Here is a 20,000-nt window from a genome sequence, read left to right as displayed (position 1 = left end):
TAAGAGGAGCGGATATAAGAGGAGGGGGTATAAGGGGAGGGGGTATAAGAGGAGCGGATATAAGAGGAGGGGGTATAAGGGGAGGGGGTATAAGAAGAGGGGGTATAAGAGGAGGGGATATAAGAGGAGGTGGTATAAGAGGAGCGGATATAAGAGGAGGGGGTATAAGGGGAGGGGGTATAAGAAGAGGGGGTATAAGAGGAGGGGATATAAGAGGAGGTGGTATAAGAGGAGCGGATATAAGAGGAGGGGGTATAAGGGGAGGGGGTATAAGAGGAGGGGGTATAAGAGGAGGGGGTATAAGGGGAGGGGATATAAGAGGAGGGGGTATAAGGGGAGGGGGTATAAGAGGAGGGGGTATAAGGGGAGGGGGTATAAGAGGAGGGGGTATAAGGGGAGGGGGTATAAGAGGAGGGGGTATAAGAGGAGGGGGTATAAGGGGAGGGGGTATAAGGGGAGGGGGTATAAGAGGAGGGGGTATAAGGGGAGGGGGTATAAGAGGAGGGGGTATAAGGGGAGGGGGTATAAGAGGAGGGGATATAAGGGGAGGGGGTATAAGAGGAGGGGGTATAATTAGCACTCACTAATTAATGAAAAAAAGGGCTGAGCGTGCGAGATCGAGTAGGTGTGTCTAACAACACCTGGCCTGGTGCAGTTGCTGTTTGCATAGTTTTTTTTTCTCTTGTTTTTTGGGGTGGGGGTGGGTGTGGTTCTGAAGGCCAGAAGGACTGGGTCCTGCCCTGGCTGGGGGTGGTGGTGTGGCAGGTGGTTCACACACACACACACACACACACACACACACACACACACACACACACACACACACACACACACACACTCTCTCTCTCTCTCACTCTGATTGTTCACAGGTGTCCTGCTAAAGGTGTACAGAACAAAACGCGGGAGACATATCGTCTTAAAGTGTAGGGCCACTTTTCTGCAGTACTGTGCCACTTTGTTTTTTGGGTAATTATGGGAACTGTGGAAAGACAAAAAGGGTTGAAATGAGGCCGCAGCCCGAGAGGAGTCTTCACACCAGCTGGCAACCAAACAGACGGCAGGAATATTTGCAAAGAATGAAAGAGATTGTGGCTGTGTGTGTGTGTGTGTGTGTGTTTGCGAAGTGGGGTGTGTGTGTTTGCGTGGTGGGTTGTGTGTGTGTGTGTGTGTGTGTGTTTGCGTGGTGGGGTGTGTGTATTTGCGTGGTGGGTTGTGTGTGTGTGTGTGTGTGTGTGTGTGTTTGCGTGGTGGGGTGTGTGTGTGTGTGTGTGTGTGTGTGTGTGTGTGTTTGCGTGGTGGGGTGTGTGTGTGTGGTATGTGCTGTTCCAGTGAGCGAGGTTAGCAGACCACCCAGCCCGAGTGCTGGACTAGCCCAGTCTGCCCGGTGGCAGAGCTCAAGGTCTTTACACACAGCACACACATGAAAGCCAAGGGCGTGGAATAGTTCCTGGTGCCTGGTGGAGCTCTCCACCATTCCTTCTCTCTCTCTCTCTATTAGTGGAAACAGGTACGGCTCTCCCCACATCTCTGCCCACGCTGCCTCTGTCCCAGGCCCACGTCCAATCATGTACCTGAAACGTCCGTCAATCTTTCTTTGCAGCCCTCCCTCCACGCCATGCCCCGCCCCATTCCTGGCCTCCAGTCTCTCAAGTTTCACCCGTTACTCCAGACAGGGTCACGGCCGGTTAAGGTGTTTGGGTTATATCTCTCTTTGCGTTTGATTTCCACTTCAAAGCCCGGGGCCTCCGAATGAGGCATTCCGCTTGCAAAGTGTAGAAGTCACTTCCTCCAACCTTGAGAGGGTTTGGAGAACTCTGTCCTGTACTTTCAGACACCCCAACACCACCCTTTAGATATCCTACTCCTAAAAACACATACACACGTCCTGTGCCAGTGTGTCAGGGTAAAGCAAACTTGTTTGATTTACATGGTCAAAGCCACACAGTCAAAACCTCTGTTAAGTGCACTTCCAGAGGCCAGTGATGGAGCTGTGAGGTACTGTTCTCCCTCCCTTCACTCACCGGGCCTCCACACACTCTCTCCGCATGGACCCACTCAGCGGACTCCCAGCGTCTCCACCTGCCTCTCGGCTACTTCCTCCGGGACGGGGTGCCAGCAGCCAGACGTCTGACATCCAGGCTGTTAGACACAAGCACTAGCCAGAGAAGTTCCGGTTTCGAGCCGATATCCACTCTCTCGCTCTCCTCTAGTATCCACGATTCCCCAGTCAGTCCCTTTGTATCAGTCCCAGAGCCTCGCTCCCTCGGTCTTCCTCGCTGGGCCCGGGAGGAAGAGGAGAGCCTCGGGACGTGGATGAGCGGAGTGAGGGAAGGGCGCGGCTTACTAACGCACTTGCGGGCCCCTCTGATCAGTTCAGGGGACTTGTAACGCACAACACCTCTGAGTTAATTAGTGCTGCGACCAAGCTCTCCGGGCACAGAAGAGCAGCAGTTAAAGGTGAGCGGTTAAAACGGGGGTGGGGGGCGTCAGTTTACGCTGGGATCGGCTCGTGTGCGCGACCGTTTAGAGAGGAGGAGGTGTGAGGGAGTGAGAGAGAGATAGAAAGAGATCCATGCTACTGTTCTGGCTGAGGAGCGTTCTTTCTTTCCTCCTTATGCTATTATTGATGAGGTGACCTGTAATCACATCACCAAGTTCCTTAACCAGACTGACTGGGATCCCAATAAAAGAACACCCTACTGAGAGAGAGAGAGAGAGAGAGAGAGAGAGAGAGAGAGAGAGAGAGAGCGAGAGAGAGAGAGAGAGTCTGGAATTGTCTGCTGTCAAAGCCAGTCACTTTTAAATTGCCTTCTCTATTCACAGTTTATACACAGAAGGCAGGTAGTGTGAGAGGGATTGATTCCTTGCCTTTGGGATTACAATGTCACTTGTCTTAAGATAGCAGATGTGTAGATTACGGTGCTATGTTCTTATCAGACCCCCACGCTCGACACCCTTTATTTGGTTAGCCTAAGCCTCTTGTTACAAAAATTCCATACAGCAAGTAATTCTGTCCAAGGAGGGGATTACCGCGCTGAAAACGCAAACGCCCTCCCGGAGTTCCAAGGTTTTGGGGCTTTGGGACAATTAAAAACAAATGTCAAAGTCAGATCTTGATCCGGGAGCGGAAAAATGTGTCACTTATTTAAGACAATTAAAGCCGGACAAATAAGTCACTTACTCACCTTCATCCGGAAGGCAAAACCCACCGGCAGGGGCAAGGAGGTACCAGTCTTACGCGCTCAGCTACAGCGCCGTCTGGGCCAGCGTGCCAAGGTTTACGTGGAGCCAGTCTCCATGACGCTTCCACTCGGGCTGTTTGGATTTATTTCTCCCGCAGCCGGTGAGTTGGAGGCTTATCTTGGACCCGTGCGGCTGTGGTAATGGTGGGAACAGGGTGGGCCAGGAACGTGCATGTTAGCAACAGGAGCAGCAGTCTATGAAACAACGTAATAAACCGTGCTGAAAGTCATAAGACAAGCACTTGTTTCTCCTGCAGAATTTTCATTCTGTGATTAATCACCTTAGAACTTCCATTTCTGCTTTGCATGAGCTGAGGAAAAATTCCCTTGATGCATTGCCCTATCAGTGAAAAGTTGCTCTGTCCCAGACAATCTGGAAAATACGATTTTAATATAAACTTCACTTATATTCAAGTTCATTTAAATGTTGTCATTATACCTGTACACAAGAGTAGACTAGTAAAAATGGCAAAACCCTCACTGTGTTGTAACAGTGGACAGTCTGTGTATCGGTGAAGACGCAGGACAGCAACATCGTACCTTTTGATATTTTGAGATTTTCTAATGAAAACACTACATCAGCACTTATGTAGTTACACATGAAACATTAAGGGTTGCTGTTGGGGGGTGGGGGTGGGGGGTGTATGAGAGAAAAGGCACCCTGTTAGAGAGAGGCTCAACTCAATAGAGGTCTGTGTGTGTGTGTGTGTGTGTGTGTGTGTGTGTAGTAGCTGGGTGAGTCTCAGCTCACACTGCAGAGACTCCCAAGCTGGCTCTGAGCCAGACATTCCAGAACACCAGGGCTGGTACAGCCTGCACTGAGGTGACATGCACAGGTGGAGACCTCGCCTCACACACACACACACACTTCAGGAGAAAGAACGATTCCCCCAAAGGGCAGTCTGAACTTTATCTTCACACGCTGAAAAGTGAGCCAAAGTCTCTGTTGTGTTTGAGAAAAGAATTCCACCATGATGTGTGTCTCATCTCATGTGTGTCTCATCTCACTGCAAACAGAAGGCTTATTAGAGCGGGGGCTCCGCCCGCCACGCCACGACAGTATCCTCGATAGTGTCCTTCTTTCCTCAACCACACTTTTTATCAGACAGAGCTTGCGTTTGCCTGGCGTGGAGACGACTGGACGCCCCACCAACCCCCCACACACACCGCTCCCCACCCACGCGTGCTGAGTTTTAAAGGCTCTGCCATTATGCAGGACTGTTTTTACTTATCTGCACCCCGGGGACGTCCCCAGCTCTACTCCAACAGAGACCTCCACGTGGCTGTTTTCCGGAGTCCGCTGACCCCACCAGCTCCCCCTCCTCTCCCACCCCCGATCCGTCTCCCTGCTGCTCTCTGGTTTCTGCCTCCTCCTTTCTACCCTCCTCTCTACATTCTCTTGCCCCTTAAGGAGTTCCGCTACAGCTCTGAGGCACACGAGACATTGTTATGCCAACCCAAAGCACTTAGAAATCAATTTAGTTATTTTTTTATCTTGCAAGTCTGAATGATCCTAAATGGCTATATGATGGATTGTATTTTCATGTGTCAGGTAGTCTCTCTCTCTCTCTCTCTCTCTCTCTCTCCGTAGTGTCTGCATCCTGGCCAGGGTGAGGTGTGTGTGTGTGTGTCTCTCTCTCTCTCTCTCTGCGGTGTCTGTGTCCAGGGCAAGGTGTCTCTCTCTCTTTCTGGTATCTCTCTCTCTCTCTCTCTGGTATCTCTGGTATCTCTGGTCCAGGCAAGGTGTCTCTCTCTAGCAGAGATAAAGCAGAAGCTGTTGTCAGCACACACTTCAAAGCAGAAAAGGTTCCTCTCATGTGGTCCTTCTGGAGCAGGGGAGCAGCAGGAGGCTTCCAAGGGTTAAATGATAATGGCGGCACACCCCCCTCACCCCCATATACCCCCATATACCCCCATATACCCCCACCCCAGATAAAAGATTCATTCTAATTATACACAACTAACCACCTTCATAGCAATGGCAGACAGACAGCAATGTAAACCAAAGTAAACCAAAGCTGACTGTGTGTGCATTTGCATGTGTGTGTGTGTGTGTGTGTGTGTGTGTTGAGTGGGTGGGTGTGTACATACGTGTGTGTGTGTGTGTGTGCGTGTGTGTGCGTGTGTGTGTGTTTTCCTCTGTCTGAATATAAGTACTGTTAATATACAGAGGGGCCAGTCAGAAGAGAGAACCTCCAGGTCAAGTCTTTGTTCCTGAGGGCTGACAGGCATATGTCTCTGTGTTCCTGTGTGTGTGTGTGTGTGTGTGTGTGTGTGTCTGAGCCTGATCTCTCTCATATGTGTACCATTTCCTCAGGACTACTGGGAGGCTGGCCTCAGACCAGTTTACTCTGCTGGAGTTGTAGGGGGGGCGAGATGGGGTGGGGTTAAAGGGTTAATCAGAGCCAGTGCTCACTCACTAGCAGAAACCCCCGGTGCTCATATACATTCAGCGCCCCTTTAAACATAATTACTCTCCTCACATGGTCTTGAGTGTGTGCGTGTGTTATTTGAATGAGATGAATCAGGCGGTATCAGGTTCTTAACAGAAAACAGTTCATTCAAAGATTTTGTTAGTGTCTGAGCAAAAGAAAAGAAAAGAAAAAAACAATATGTAAACAGGAGTGTGTGTGTGTGTGTGTGAGGAGGTTACTGTGTGACAGGGTGCTGTTGTCAGGGACCAGGGTGTGTGTGTGTGGGTGTGTGTGTGTGTGTGTGTGTGTGTGTGTGTGTGTGTAAGTTATTGCCTAACAGAGTGCTGTTGTCAGAACACACTCCCCTATCCGACTGTCACAGCCTAGCGACAGAATTCACAGTTCAATAAAGAAAAGTCCCGTCTGGGCCGGACAGAAGGAAACCGCCTAATTAAACACCGCAGCCTTTGTGCTCTTCATACGTGGATCTCCTCCCGAGAGTCCAGCACGCTGACGCTCTGCCATCCTTTTGATAGGCTCACGTAACGCCACGCTGTTCAGGTGAGTAGTGTCCGCACGAGGTGAGTGCCCGCTGTGAGTCGGGTCTTTAACGCCACACTCATTAGCGTGCAGGATCTTTGCTCGGAGCCGTCCCTTGGATCTCGCCTCCACGATCATATCTCGCTGGTGTTATTCCACCACTCCAGACGACCTAATTACTGTAGCTTTGTCTTTAGCCATGAGAAATGTGGGCTGCCTTCTTAAATCGGTGAACAATGATTAACTCCAGTATTTCATTAGGCTCCTCAAATTCACCAGGCACTTTTTATAATAGTGAATTATTTATCTGGGGTTTTGAGATAAATATTGGGGTGTGTAATTGAACAAAGATAACACTCCTAATTTGCGCCTTGTTCGCTGTTCCTGCTGTCTTCCAGAGCTCCTGTGATCTGCCACGCTAGTCTCATTCATAGCCTGACAATGTTGAAAACATTGCGCTCTAATTAGCATTGTCTGACAGGCAAATAGAGTGTAATAGGGACAGAAATTAGTGTGTGTGTGTGTGTGTGTGTGTGCGTGCGTGCACATGTGTGTGTACACATGTATGAAATTGCTGTGATTTTTACAGACTGTAGCCTGCTGGCTTTTCTGCTAGTCGGATTGGGGCCCATAACACGCTCATCACACACACTTGGCCTGCGCCCAGAGACCCGGAGTCAGAACTGTACCCCTCCTCCATTCAGAGGAAGACTTTAGCTGATGAAGATCCCAGCATTCGAGAGTGGAGATAAAAGAATGCAATGACCTGACTCGTTAGCCCCCTTTCGATTTAATATATTGACACTTGGATACAAATAATTCCATTTAGTGTGCTTGGTTGGAGCGTATGTGTGTGTGTGTGCGTTTGTGTGTGTGTGTGGGGGGGGGGATCAATTTAATTAGCTATGAAATGTGACTTTTGTCAGGAAGCAGAATAACTGCTGACGTTAAATAAAGTCGTGTGCACAATCTGAACAATAAAGCTCTCGCAAGCCCCTGTGTTAAAACTTAATGTTGCACAAAAATCAGTCTAATAGCTACAACCTCAGCAGAGGGCTGTGATGGTTTTGAAATGAAGCTAAGTGGATAGAGGCAGAACACTTAATGACATCAGCCTAGTCAAACAAATTTCAGCATTAGGAGTACAAACAGTAGCATCACTGTCAGACAAGTGAGAGTGTCCTCAGGAAAGCAAGGCTGTCCTTGGGAATGGTGCTTGGGATAGCAGACACAGCGGGATACAGTATTTTCCAGACAGTCTTATCCAGAGTGACTTACAGATATGTATGAGTACGACAGTGTGTGTGTGTGTGTGTGTGTGTGTGCATGCCCAGGGAGCTGTTGTTAGCTCTGCTCTTCGACAACCAGGTGAGCAGCAGGTGCAGTTTTAGACCTGTACGGCCGCGTAACTTTCTCCCGCGGCTGACAGGAGTGCAGAACTACGATTCGCTTCTTTTGGTGGACTGAGTCATGAATGCGGTCATGCGGTACGTTAAACTCTGGGTCAGACTGCCTGTCGCTACCTCAGGGCACCTGTGTCAGTGCTCAGAGCTGCGTTAGAGGTCAACAGGTCCGCCGCGAGCGCTCCGAGGTAGAGGAGAACGGGTCGGCTGTGGGCTCTCCATGCACGAGCTCCTGATGCATCCTGGTAATTATCAGGAGAGCGCTGTGTTCCCACACCTCGGCAGCTAAGCTGCACTAATGAACCTGCTCGGCATGGCAAACCAGGCTGGCGCATGAACAGTTAGCAAGGTGCGAAGTCGCATCTGGGCGTGGCTCAGATTAGTCACCTGAGGGGTTTTGTGAACAGGCTCGGGAATGTATGCGGCAGAAATAACACCAAAATCCCCTGCCAGTTGATAACGCTAATGAATGAAGCAGCTTCCTTCCCAGAGGCCACTGTTGTGCTGCCTCAAAATTGTGCTCCATGGAAATTGCTTCTCCGTGATGACTGGACGAGGGCTGGAGTCCTACAGGGCACTGTGAAGGTACCGGGGTCGGGACGCGGAGTACCCTCTTGCACTCTCCTCTAACGAATTGTCTCTTTGTGGCGCGCTTGGCTCTCGGTGCGGGTCAGCCCGCTCCGGGCTGGCGGGAACACATCCTTCAGTGTGATTTGGCCTCGGTCTTCTCTACCCTCCTGCCTGGGCCACTGTTTTCCCTGTTAATGTTGAGCAAACTGTTTTGTCTCGCAGTGGCTTTTTAACATGTCCCTCAGCCTCCGCTGTGGGCACACTCACACACACGCACACACTTGGATGGGAGCGGGGGGGGGGGGGGGGGTTGAAGCATTAATAGTCTCTACTGTGTGCGGCCGTTCTGCAGTTTTGAAAGGGGGCCCGTGTTTTCTTAGGGCTAGGGTGGCAAAGCAAAGCATTCAGGCCCCTGTGCCTCGCAGCCCAAAAAAAGGGCTGCTTTGTTTTTGGTCCGGGGCGGAGGAGAGTCCCAGCATTCCCCGCGGAACACAATGAATGGGCCATTTTGTCCTGCGTCCGTTTTTCATAGACACTGAATTGTTGTCGCCCTCCCTCCCTCCCGCCCTCCCTCCTCTCTCACCCCCTCTCTCCCTCTTTTCTGTTTTTTCATAATTCTTCTGGCCCGTCACCGGGTGTGCACATGACAGTGGAGCACGGTTCTGCGTCTCAGCCGGACAACAGACTTGTCCTCCCGTGGGGCTCAGCTGCTGAGACGCGATTGTGAAGACACTGGCTCGGTCCACAAGAAGGAGAGGACAGCGTCCCTCCCAGCACAGCTCTGTTATTAGGTTACAGGCTGGCCGCGTTTCAGTCTCTGCTGCACGTCAGAATTACGCCCACAACGTTTCTCCTTTAGCGGCTCGCAAGCCTGCAGGTTTGCACGGACACGCTGACTTGTGTGTTCGCAAATCAGGCTGCAGGAAAAAACAGCGAAAGAAGAAAAAGGCCTGGGGTTTTTTTTTTTGTATTTTTTAGCAAATGACTCCTGTAATTCATCAGTGCATTACAGGAGTCGTTTGTAGGACATTTCAATGATTATCAGATGAAAGGAAACACTATGAACGTGTTTATGTACTTTGTCACAAACGCCGTGGTTATAATGAACAGATGTTGGAAGATGTTTAAATCTGGTTCGTATATTCACAGCTGTGTGTTTCTACACGCAATGCCAAAGTCCGTCCATCGTTTCCAGCCATTAGAGGTGCAATCTAACTACATTTAAAGCCAAACTCTCATAAAAGCATGTAGCAATCTCTTGAATATCACCTCTAAATGAAGAATTTAACCCCTCTGCAGAGTGATGCCACTTTAACGGAAAGGTTTCGTGGCCTGAATTCTTCTCGCGCCGGGACCCTATCCTGCCATCCCGCGGCCCGGCTCACCTCTGCCGTGTCCAGGGCTGTGGGTCATTTTTTCACGATGCCTTTCGCCATGGTTCCAGGACGTGGTCTTCTAGAATAATGCCTGTCCTCTTCTCCTCTCATTACCCGTTAGCCGCGTCACTGAAAACCACTTTTGGCATTTTATGTCCACTGTTTTTGTTTGTTTGTTTGACCTATCCCCACCCTGGCGAGTCCCGTTATGCGTGAGAAGACACTTTAGCAAACACCAGTGCAGAGCTCACGGCTCCAAACCTTGGGCTCTCCTTTGATATTTTAGATGCAACACAAACCTAATTGCCTAAAATATTTACGAACTTAAATTACATTTTAGCTTCTTTGAGGCTCATACAAGAATTCTCCTTAAGTACACATTTCTGTTGAACATGCACTGATCACATTTCAGCTCTTCTGCGGATATGCCCCATCCTCCTTTACTGCCTTTGTACTTTTTTTCATTCACTGATTTCTACACATCAGCGAGAAGCAGCCATTTCATCTCTGTATGAAGCTGTGCATTTGATCATTCCCAAATTCAAATTTGTGTTTCGATTAAGGACAACCGGAGGGGTGTGAGTGTGCTGTGGTCCTGAGAGTGGACTGTGCGGAGGTCTGCGTATGTCAGTAATATCAGAGTCTTCCCTGCCTCGCACTCTTGGACAGGGAGACTCAGGTTGGGGGGGGCTAGCCTGCTTTTTAATAGTTAACAGACTTAATATAGACATATTGGAGTGGCACTTTTCCAAGAGGGCTTGTTTTACTGTGTGAGGAATTAGCGTAACCTGAAGAGGTTGTGGTTCCTCGACGCTGGTTGAGAGTGGGGCGGTGTGTGTGCACCTTCCGTACACCTTCTCCACACACACACACACACACACACACACAGACGGCAGGGCACATTAGTCCCTGACTGTTGGTGCTTTTGTTCAGTGGCCAGTGGCGTGTCATGCTCTTACCCACAACCCCCTGCTCTCTGTTTGCATGTCTTTCTATGCAAACGCCATCTGAGCCGGCCTGTGAGAGCGCTCAGGTCTAGATGTTAATCTTTGACCCGTCAGTCCCCGAAATCCCTGGCCCTCCGCCAAAGTTGATAAGCCAGCGTGCATCTGGCCCTCATGGCTCGAGTGAAGACCCCCCCCCCACCCCCACCCCGAGTGTGGCGTGGACAAGGGTCCAAATCGGCCACCTTCTGCAGATCCTCGCCGGGGCGTTGCACTGGCTCTATGGCAAGGGCTCAGGGGTGGAGACTTGGAGCTTGAATATGGCTTGAACCAGAAAACAGGACGGGATCAAAGTCCGCTCAGTCCTATTGATCTGGTTATCCTCAGTGACTGAACCAACAGCTAGAGGCCCTGCAGAATAGCGGCCACATTCATAACAGCTCGGTGGCACCGTGTGTGTGTGTGTGTGTGTGTGTGTGTGTGAGTAATTGTATTGGTGTATGTATATGTATTAAAGGCAGCTCAGAGCAGCTTCACGCAGGAGGTCTAGTTAACTTCTAAATGATCAGTGTTGTGGGATTATGTCTGTTTAGGTATTTTGGGGATTTTTAATGGATTAATCTCTCCAGAACAATATGTTTGTGGACTGTCGAGCCTAGAAGTGGTTGAGTTTGCTTAAAATTATCTTCTTCTACCATTCTCTCTCTCCCCCTCTTGCTCTCCCTCTCTTGGTGAGCTTCCAGAAAGTTCTCACTGAGCACGCTCGCACAGTAGCGGCTGCAGTTCATGCCGTTACCACTGACTGTGCGCTTCCAGCTCGGTTGCCAGCTCCTCTAGAATCACTCTGCCTCGTAATGGATCCCCCACAGTGGTTTTCTTCCACAGTCTTTGGCATTTGGGGCAGCCTGGAGCTGAATTAGATTGTGTGTGTGCGCGCGTGCGTGCATGTGTTTGTGTGTGTGTGAGTGTGTGTGTGGGGGATCTTGCAGGACGAGTGAAGTGTGCTTATAGTAGCAGAAAAAGCCCTTTTTATCCCAATAACAAGTCCTTTTATTTTAATGCTTTTGTTCCGAGACTTTGTCACTTGTGGTCAGGCTACAGCAGACGCGTTTGAGGATTCAGACACCTTGTGCATTCAGAACTTCAATGGGCAGAATTGACATGTCTCTCCCTTCAGTGTGCCGACGTGCAGCTAAAGTCTAAGATGCAGCACTTAGGTGTGTGTGTGTACATGTCTGTGTGTGTATGTGTGTGTGTGTGTGTCTGTCTGTGTGTGTGTGTGTGTGTGGGGGGGGGTCCCTGTTCTTCTCCCTGTCTGCCGCCTTATCATGTCAGCATTGAAAGGCATTTTGGACATGTTAAGGCAACTCCTCCTACCCAACCCCCGTTCCTGGTCGGAAAGGAGCGCAGCCTATGTTCTGGACCGCTTCTGTCTAGAGATCAAACAGGTGTGTTTCATGTCACAGGGTGCAGGGGTGGAGGAGTGGGGTGTGTGGGGAGGTGTTGGGGTGTGTGGGGAGGTGTTGGGGAGCTGCTGGGGTAGTAGGCCTGTCTCCTGGCCTGGATGACTCTGGATAAAGACAGCCAGGAAGATGGGTGCTGGCAGGAACCGTAGTAATGGCTTGTATCTCTCCACTTCCCGTCCGTGTGTGTGATGGGGAAAGCAAGCATGCACACACACGCACACGCACACACACACACATGCGCACACACGCACACACACGCACGCACGCACACACATGCACGCACACACACACACACACACATGCGCACACACGCACATACACGCACGCACGCACACGCACACACACACACATGCGCACACACGCACACACGCACGCACACACAAACACACACACACGCACGCACGCACACGCACACACATGCACGCACACACACGCACACACACACACACACATGCGCACACACACGCACACACGCACACACGCACGCGCACGCACGCACACACAAACACACACACACGCACACACGCACGCACGCACACACATGCACGCACACACACACACACACACACATGCGCACACACACGCACACACGCACGCGCACACACACGCACACACGCGCACACGCACACACATGCACGCACACACATGCACACACACACACATGCGCACACGCACGCACGCACACATGCACGCACACACGCATGCACACACACATGCACACACACACGCACACACACGCACACGCATGCACGCACACACACGCACACGCATGCACGCACGCACGCACGCCCACATACACACACGCACACGCACACACACGCACGCACGCCCACATACACACACGCACACACACGCACGCACGCACACACACACACACATGCATGCACACGCACACACACACGCACACACACGGACACACACACATATACTAACCTTTATTAGAAATGTCTACAATCTCCCCCAACCCTCATTGGTCACGTTCTGACCACATGACCAATCTCATTTGGGTGTCGGTCAGCAGTGACCCTGACATGGTAGGACTAGGAGGGTATCGACCTGTGTGCCACTTCGGTGTTACGTAGAGTGTTTCTATGTTTCAGTCCATATTCCCAGTATGCCCCGCCCACCCCACTTTGCACCCCGCCCTTCAGCAAGGCTAATCCCCCCTCGTCCACGTTTCCTGCGTGTGCCGTCTGACCTCAGGATTAGCTGTGTACCGCCGCTGTAAACCATTACTGAACCTGAGTGCTGATGTCAACAGAACCACGAGCAGCATTGATTAATCTATAACTGCCTATTTGCTCAGACCCAGTTCCCCCCCCCCCCCCCCCACCCCCACCCACCCTGAGACCGAGGGGTAAACACTTCCAGCTGATTCTGGCCCTGAAGGATTTTTCGGCCTGTTGGCACAACAGCTGACAGTAGTTGAGACGTTCCGGCGTTGTGTGTTCCTGACAGGGAGACGGATTGCGCCGTGTACCAGTGCGGACTTCATCAGCTGCTGGGAACTGATGATATATGGAAGCCCACTCTCGCTTTCTAACGCCCCCTCCCTCTCTCTCTCTCTCTCTCTCTCTCTCTCTCTCTCTCTCGCTTCTTTCAGTGGGTGGGGGTTGTAGGGGGTGAAGCCAGCCCTGACTGACTGCTACAGATGCTGTTCCATGTTACGTCCTCTGTACGGCAGGTCTTCTGGGACAAACGATAGCACCTGTTCCTCATAAGGCAAAAGAAGCTGTCCTTCCTGAAGCTTTGGGGAACAGCTGCCGTGTTACCCGCACGCTGAGCTGCCCCTGGGGGGTGGGGTTACATTGCTCCCGCCTTTTATGAGGCGTTCCCGCATTGGGGACGGGGGGCGAACGAAGGGGATGCTCACATCTGCTCGGACCTAGTTCTTTCACACGCGTGCAGGTCGCGGCCAGGGCCCGTTGGAGGCCAAGATGAAACGCACACATCCCGGTGCACAAATGCTAATCAGGGACAGAATGGGAGATACTGTCTCTGATAGGAGCTGCTCTTTATATGTGGCGCGATATGCAATTTGTCAAAATCTGCCTGTCTTAAGTTCATGCACTTAATTCTGTTCTGTGTCTATCAGCAGTCAAAGCAAATTGCCACTGATAATCTACATGGCCATTGTGTGCTCATCTCCTCCACCAGTCAGTAATTGACAGGCTTGGATGCAAATTCCACTCTCTTTAGGACCTCTCTGAAGCCCCTGATTTGATTTGTCACTCACTGATGTGGCGTGTAGAAATTAAAGTTTAATGTAAAGATCTCGTTACTGCGAATCACACATGCTCAGACTTTATCTGCTCCTTCTCCTTTTAAAGGAGGAAAAAAATACCCTCCCTACTTCTGCCAGTCACAGAAGGAACCCGCACGGCCGGTAACGAGTGTCCGTTACCTGTTCGGAGACATCCAGACTTCCCACGGCATCGTTGCTGTGTTAGGACACCCGACGGTCTGATGGACCAGCCGTCTGTGTGTCAGTTACTGTAACACTGTGCTCAGTTTCTGACGTGGATGGTTTGGAGTTTTGGTTCCACTTTGAGCGCAGCTGTTGTGTGTAATACAGGAGTTTAAGGCCAATTCGTTCTGCAGAGGCAACGAGAAGAACGTTAATGGCAATCATGTCAGTGACTGACCTTTAATAAGCTTCCAAGGAGACCAATTTACATGCTCGGATTGATTAGAGATATCAAGTTTGTTTGATTTGTGTTAATAAATTGATGGTTAATACTTAGTGAACTTTGGCGTTGTTGGGTTGACTCTCCTCACGTTGTTACCTAACACAGAGGTCTCTGTGAGGGAGGTTTGGTTCTGAGTGATCTGTAAAGTCATTCACAGGGACCCAATATTTCTTATTCAGCACACAAGAAATGACTTTTCACATCTGAAGGATCAGAAGACCACTTACTGCGTTCTCACCGGTGTGATGATGAGCGTGCAGTTACAGAGTTTAAAAGCCCCGTAAACAGAAAAGTGCAGTGTTTTTTTATATATATATCCCTTTTTTTGCTTAGTTCTCTGAGATCGATAAAGTGGTCTTGAACACTTGTTAAGCGCCAAGGGACGGGCCGGCTGAACAGGGCTCTGGCATTAGATGCTGAGGAGAGATGGGCTGGTGGGCAGGCAAAAGGTAGAAAAATGGAGCTCTGGCGCAGACCTCAGCTAGAATGCCGGGGCAAAAAACGTGGAGTCTCAGAGCAGCGCTGGTTGATTTCATGCCCCAGTGCCACGGTGGTAATTGCACCCAGACCCATTTTTTATTGCAAGTTGATTTTAAAGACGCTTGAACATTGAAACGCTCTGTAACGTGTTTACTCAGGGAGACGGGGCGGGTAGGGGCGACCTTTATTAACCCCGGACTCAAGTCGGCTCCCCCTGGTGGGTGGGTGGGGGCAGGTTCTGCGTGGCGTTGAGTCCCTCGGGTCCACGGTAGCAGCACTGCAGCTTGATGAGCATGGCCAGGAAGCGGGTTACGACAGCCCGATCGGCTCGGCCAGAGCTCTCCAAACACACGGAGGGTCTCTCGGCTGCTCCGGCGAGTTACCCAAGCACCCCTGCTTCCTCCTTTCCTTTGTCTCTCTGTTCACTTGTGTCTGGAGGTTTTTTCTGGCTCGTCCTGCGATTACGGAGAATGTCCTGACATGGCACGTGTTGGCAAGACAACGAAGACTCGAGGATGATGATGTTGAAGGTTAATAACAGAACTCGGACGCTTGGACGGTTAGTGGAGTGGCCTGTGCAGCACCAGACCCCGGCATTAAAAATGAAATATCTGAGAGGGGACGGCAGGTTTTTGGGCCCTGTCCACCCGTTATGTTTTTCGGCGCTGAGCGCAGCTGTTATAAATTACAGTGCTGTCTGGGCGTTTATCGTCTGCATAAATGATCTTCGAATGATGAGACAGACGCCGTATATCTGTGAGGGTCTTTTCCTGTCACTCACGGTCGTTGGCGGCCAGCATATGTGTGCGCGCATGGGCCCGTGTGTCTGCGCGCGATCACGCCGTCCCGAGAGTGCGATATTCCGAGTGGCTTTGCCGTGCGCCCTACAGTGAGGAGCGCTTCACATGCTGGGATTGTGACATCTGAGTGAGAGTCTTCCTCTTCTGTTATTCCACTTTGTGACAGTGTTCTCAGGACAGTTAACCCCTCAGGTGCCATCGGCCTCACTGCTCTGTGCGCTCTGGAACACAGGAAGCCTCCACGAATCCGCCCCTCAACGACTTTCCCTCACGGCTTAAAGTGAAACTAGTGCTGCTTTACCTGCGTGCGTGTGTGTGTGTATGTGTGTGCGTGTGTGTGTGTGCGTGTGTGTGTGTGTGTGTGTGTATGTGTGTCTGTGTGTGTGTGCGTGTGTGTGTGTGTGTGTGTGTATGTGTGCCTGTGTGTGTGTGTGTGTATGCGAGTGGTGTTGGCGGAGGGTGGGGTGTTGAGGCGTGACTGGGTGGTGTCAGGCTGTGTCGGACTGTTTCGGGTGGTATTGGGTGGTGTCGGGCTGTGTCGGGTGGTGTCGGGTGGTGTCGGGTGGTGTCGGGCGGTGTCGGGTGGTGTCGGGCTGTGTCGGGTGGTGTTGTGTAGTGTCGGGCTGTGTCGGGTGGTGTCGGGTGGTGTCGGGTGGTGTTGTGTGGTGTCGGGCGGTGTCGGGCGGTGTCGGGCCTCTGGGTGACCTCCTCGCTCTCCTGTGTTCAGCAGGTCCAGGGTCACATGCCTTCACTCATGATACCCATCTTTCCACATGACCAGCGCACTCTGGCTGCCGCCGCTGCCGCACAGCAGGGATTCATCTTCCCGCCAGGCGTGTCCTACAAGCCAGGTACGAGCTCTCTCCCTCTCTGCTTCTCTCCCTCCCTCAATCACTCGCTTCCATCTCTCTCTCTCTGTTTCCTTTCCTACTGGGCAGATCTATATTACCGTATGTCCACGCTGTAGTTACAAGCGAGCCTTTTCTCATTGTTTTTTTAGCCTCTCCTTTACGATTACTGTTTGTCTCCATCTCTCTTTCTCTCTTTCATTTTCACTCTTTCTCTCTCTGTCGCTGATGTTTAAGTGAGTGTGGCACAGCTGTAGATGCAGACATATCTTGACATCTCAGTTAAGCTCACTGCACAGATCCCCTCCCTCACACACCCTCTGACGCACTTCGATCTGGCACGCGCCCTGCTTATGCACAACAGCTTGTATGACCCTGAGTCTTCATGCCTTGTAAGAGCTGTGCTCTCCACCTTATCCCCTCCTGTTCAGCCCTGCGCCGTCTGGAGGCTCTCGTGTGCACCACAAGGTTAATTTTCAACAAGCCTATGAAAAGCCGTCATAATGAGCTCAAGTCTCCATAATGTGCTCAAAACCCTCTCCCTCCTGCGGGGAGAGTTTATGACAAACCTCACTGGAGATACTTTTGACTAAGTTCAGTTCCCAGTTCCCAGACTCTGGGTCTTGGAGCAGAAGGTCCAGTGGCTCTGGGAACAATTCCCCCAGAGTTAGTTCCCAGTGCAGAGAGCTCCTACCTGCCCCTGAGCCCACGCTTTCTGTAGGAGCTCTGCGTCTCCTGCCTGTTCTGACACGTCCTCCTTCCCCTTTTGTGAAAACGAGAATTGCTCCTCACGCAAGCATTCCAAATCCAAAAACAAATTTTCAGGAAATTGCTACAACATGCACGCTGACTCCGTGCCAGGTCCAAACCTCCACCCTACACCCCCAATCTCTCATTGTTGTGAGACCTGCCACTTTATGCAAGTGCAGTTTGTATAACAGCTTCAATAACAACAAACCCCCCATCACGGCAGGTTCAGTACAGAGGAGCTAAAGGCTGCCTCTGCATTGTTCTGTCTGATGTGTCTTTTCTTCTGTCTTGTGTATTGACTGCAGGGTCAGTGAGAACAGTCAGAAATGCTCAGGCAGGGTTTCCCCCCCACAGCTGCCAAGCTTATCTATTGACACATCAGGGCCTGCAGGGAAATGATCTGTACTGATCAGTGAAAAAGAACAACGCAAAAAAAGACAGCAGAGAGAAAAAGAGATGTCAGAAAATAGAACGTCATTTCAGTGTAGCTTGTCACGGTTACGCTTTGGCCTTCTTTTGTCTTGGCTGGATGCTTTGAAAAGAGCACACGTTGTCAACACCTCATCAGAACGTAAAAAAAACCAAAACAAAACAGAACAGGAACAGAGAGACCAAATGGAGAGGCTTAGTAGTCAGCAGGTGAGAGGCACAACATTACAGGGCGTGGCAACGCGGCGGAATAAATGCACGCTAAAGGTAAACGATGAAAAGAAAGTCAGCTTTTCGAGTACTGCCGAGCATGACGAGCTGAACAAAGAGCCTGAGGGGATTCTTTTCCCAGTTTGATTTTTTAATATGTTTGACATCACAAGTGTTTTAGTACATATAATAGGAGCTATAATGGAATCGTCTACATGTGTAGAAGAGCCTGCATTATTCATGAGCGTGCAGAGCTGCAGAGGGAACACTGATCCAGCACGTGGTCTGCATCAGTGGCGTGAGAGAGTCCATTATTCTTAGCTCAGAGAAGGTGCTAATGCGATCGCAGGGAGCTAACGCGCAACTCCCGTGTGAGGAGGCCTGCCACTGATGGGCCCAGCCCCGCCGGGAAGCTGCAGCACAAGCCTGTCCCTCACACTGTGCCTAATGGCCTGTGCGCGTCCTGCGCTCCTTTAGTCAAATAGAGACGCAGAGGACAGGGACATCCCTGCTGCGTGCAGCCATGAAGACGGAAGCCCTGCTCGGAGCGAGGCGGCAGAATTGCGGAATTCTGCAGATCGCACCGAGGGCACAATGGGCCGTGGAGACCCCGGCGGGCGCTCAGCTCGTGGGTGGCCACCTCTGCCCGGCCGGGACCGGAGGGTCCAGCACGCACGTTTGTGATTAGTCCCTGGGCCCTTGGTGTCAAAGCTCACTGTTTGTGCATTTGTTGTGTTTAGCGGTGTGTGGCGGAGATGTGGCGAAGTTTGCTTTCCTCCTTATCATTAAACCCCACCTCCTCCTCCCACGTTCCTCGCCGAGCAGTAGCCTGAGGGGCAAGGGGGAGGCGGGGTCGTGCATGTGCCAGCCCCTTGGCCCGCCCACTTAAAGGGGCCCTGACGTGGTCTGCAGCTGGTGTTGCTTCCTGAGGCCAAGCTTAGCATAACCAGCACTGTACTAGCCTTGGAAGCATGGTCCTTTGCAGGTAACCTTCTCTGATGAGACTCTTCTCTAATAAAAAGATGCTCTCAGAGGGAAATTACAAGGCTTCACTGGTTGGCGTCCTGGTCTGTGATGTGGAAAACCCACGCTGACTGCTCTGTTGTTCTCTGACCTGGCATGAATGTTACTGAACACACTCTGTCTAAAGCACCCCCCTGCATTTGGAGAGCTTGGACCCCCAGTGTGGGGTCACAAAGACCGGAGTCTCCTGGCACCTCCACGGCCAGGCCGGACCTGGGAACAGCAGGGCTGGAGATGGGAGGAGGGGCCTTCAAACCAGATTCCCCTTCACAGACAGACCGGCAGTGTTCTGGCATCCCGCCCAGACCACTGGAGATGCAAGCTGCCCGCCCTGCCCCTGATCGACCACCACCACACACAGATCTCCCGGCATCCCGTTCTGGCTCTGCATCCACTCCCTGACACCCAGAGCAGCTCGGGGCTCACATGACAGTTCCTTTGACGTCTGCCCAGGGAGAGAGAAGGAGAGAGAAGGAGAGCGAGATGGAGCGCTAGAGACAGAATCCTAGCGCGACCAGCGTCAGGCAGTAATGACCCACACTCTACCTCTCTTATGGCACTATGTGAGATCACTTCAATTGCCTGCTTTATTCTGCTCAACCACAGGCTGGGATTGAATTTCCTGGTCGTATCACAATGTGCTGCGCTGGACAAGATTGCAAAGTGAACAGGGGAGAGAGAGTGAGAGAGTGAGAGGGAGAGAGGGAGAGGAGGCAGGAAGTATATGTTTTCCCCATGCCTGTGGCTTAATGGTGCCATATGTTTGTGAGAAGCGACAGGCAGAAGTGGGGTCTGAACCCAGGCCGATTCCTGTC

The 20,000-nt window shown here is 51.3% G+C and overlaps 1 protein-coding gene across 12 annotated transcripts in view; it reads left to right on the top strand.

The window, feature by feature from the left end:
• sox6 (SRY-box transcription factor 6) overlaps window positions 1-20,000 on the top strand; it is a 163,297-nt gene that overhangs the window by 98,967 nt on the left and 44,330 nt on the right. For 10 of the 12 annotated variants that reach the window (XM_081708898.1, XM_035531260.2, XM_035531266.2 and 7 more), the window contains one exon: window positions 16,653-16,776. In XM_081708898.1, coding sequence (XP_081565024.1) covers window positions 16,653-16,776 — 124 coding nt within the window. The remainder of the gene's footprint in view (window positions 1-16,652; window positions 16,777-20,000) is intronic. The other 2 variants (XM_081708922.1, XM_081708900.1) reach the window with 1 other exon arrangement.

Source organism: Electrophorus electricus, chromosome 3, assembly GCF_041902795.1.
Source record: "Electrophorus electricus isolate QZ-2024a chromosome 3, ASM4190279v1, whole genome shotgun sequence".
Classification (NCBI taxonomy): domain Eukaryota; kingdom Metazoa; phylum Chordata; class Actinopteri; order Gymnotiformes; family Gymnotidae; genus Electrophorus; species Electrophorus electricus.
This window is presented reverse-complemented; position numbering and strand designations above follow the sequence as displayed.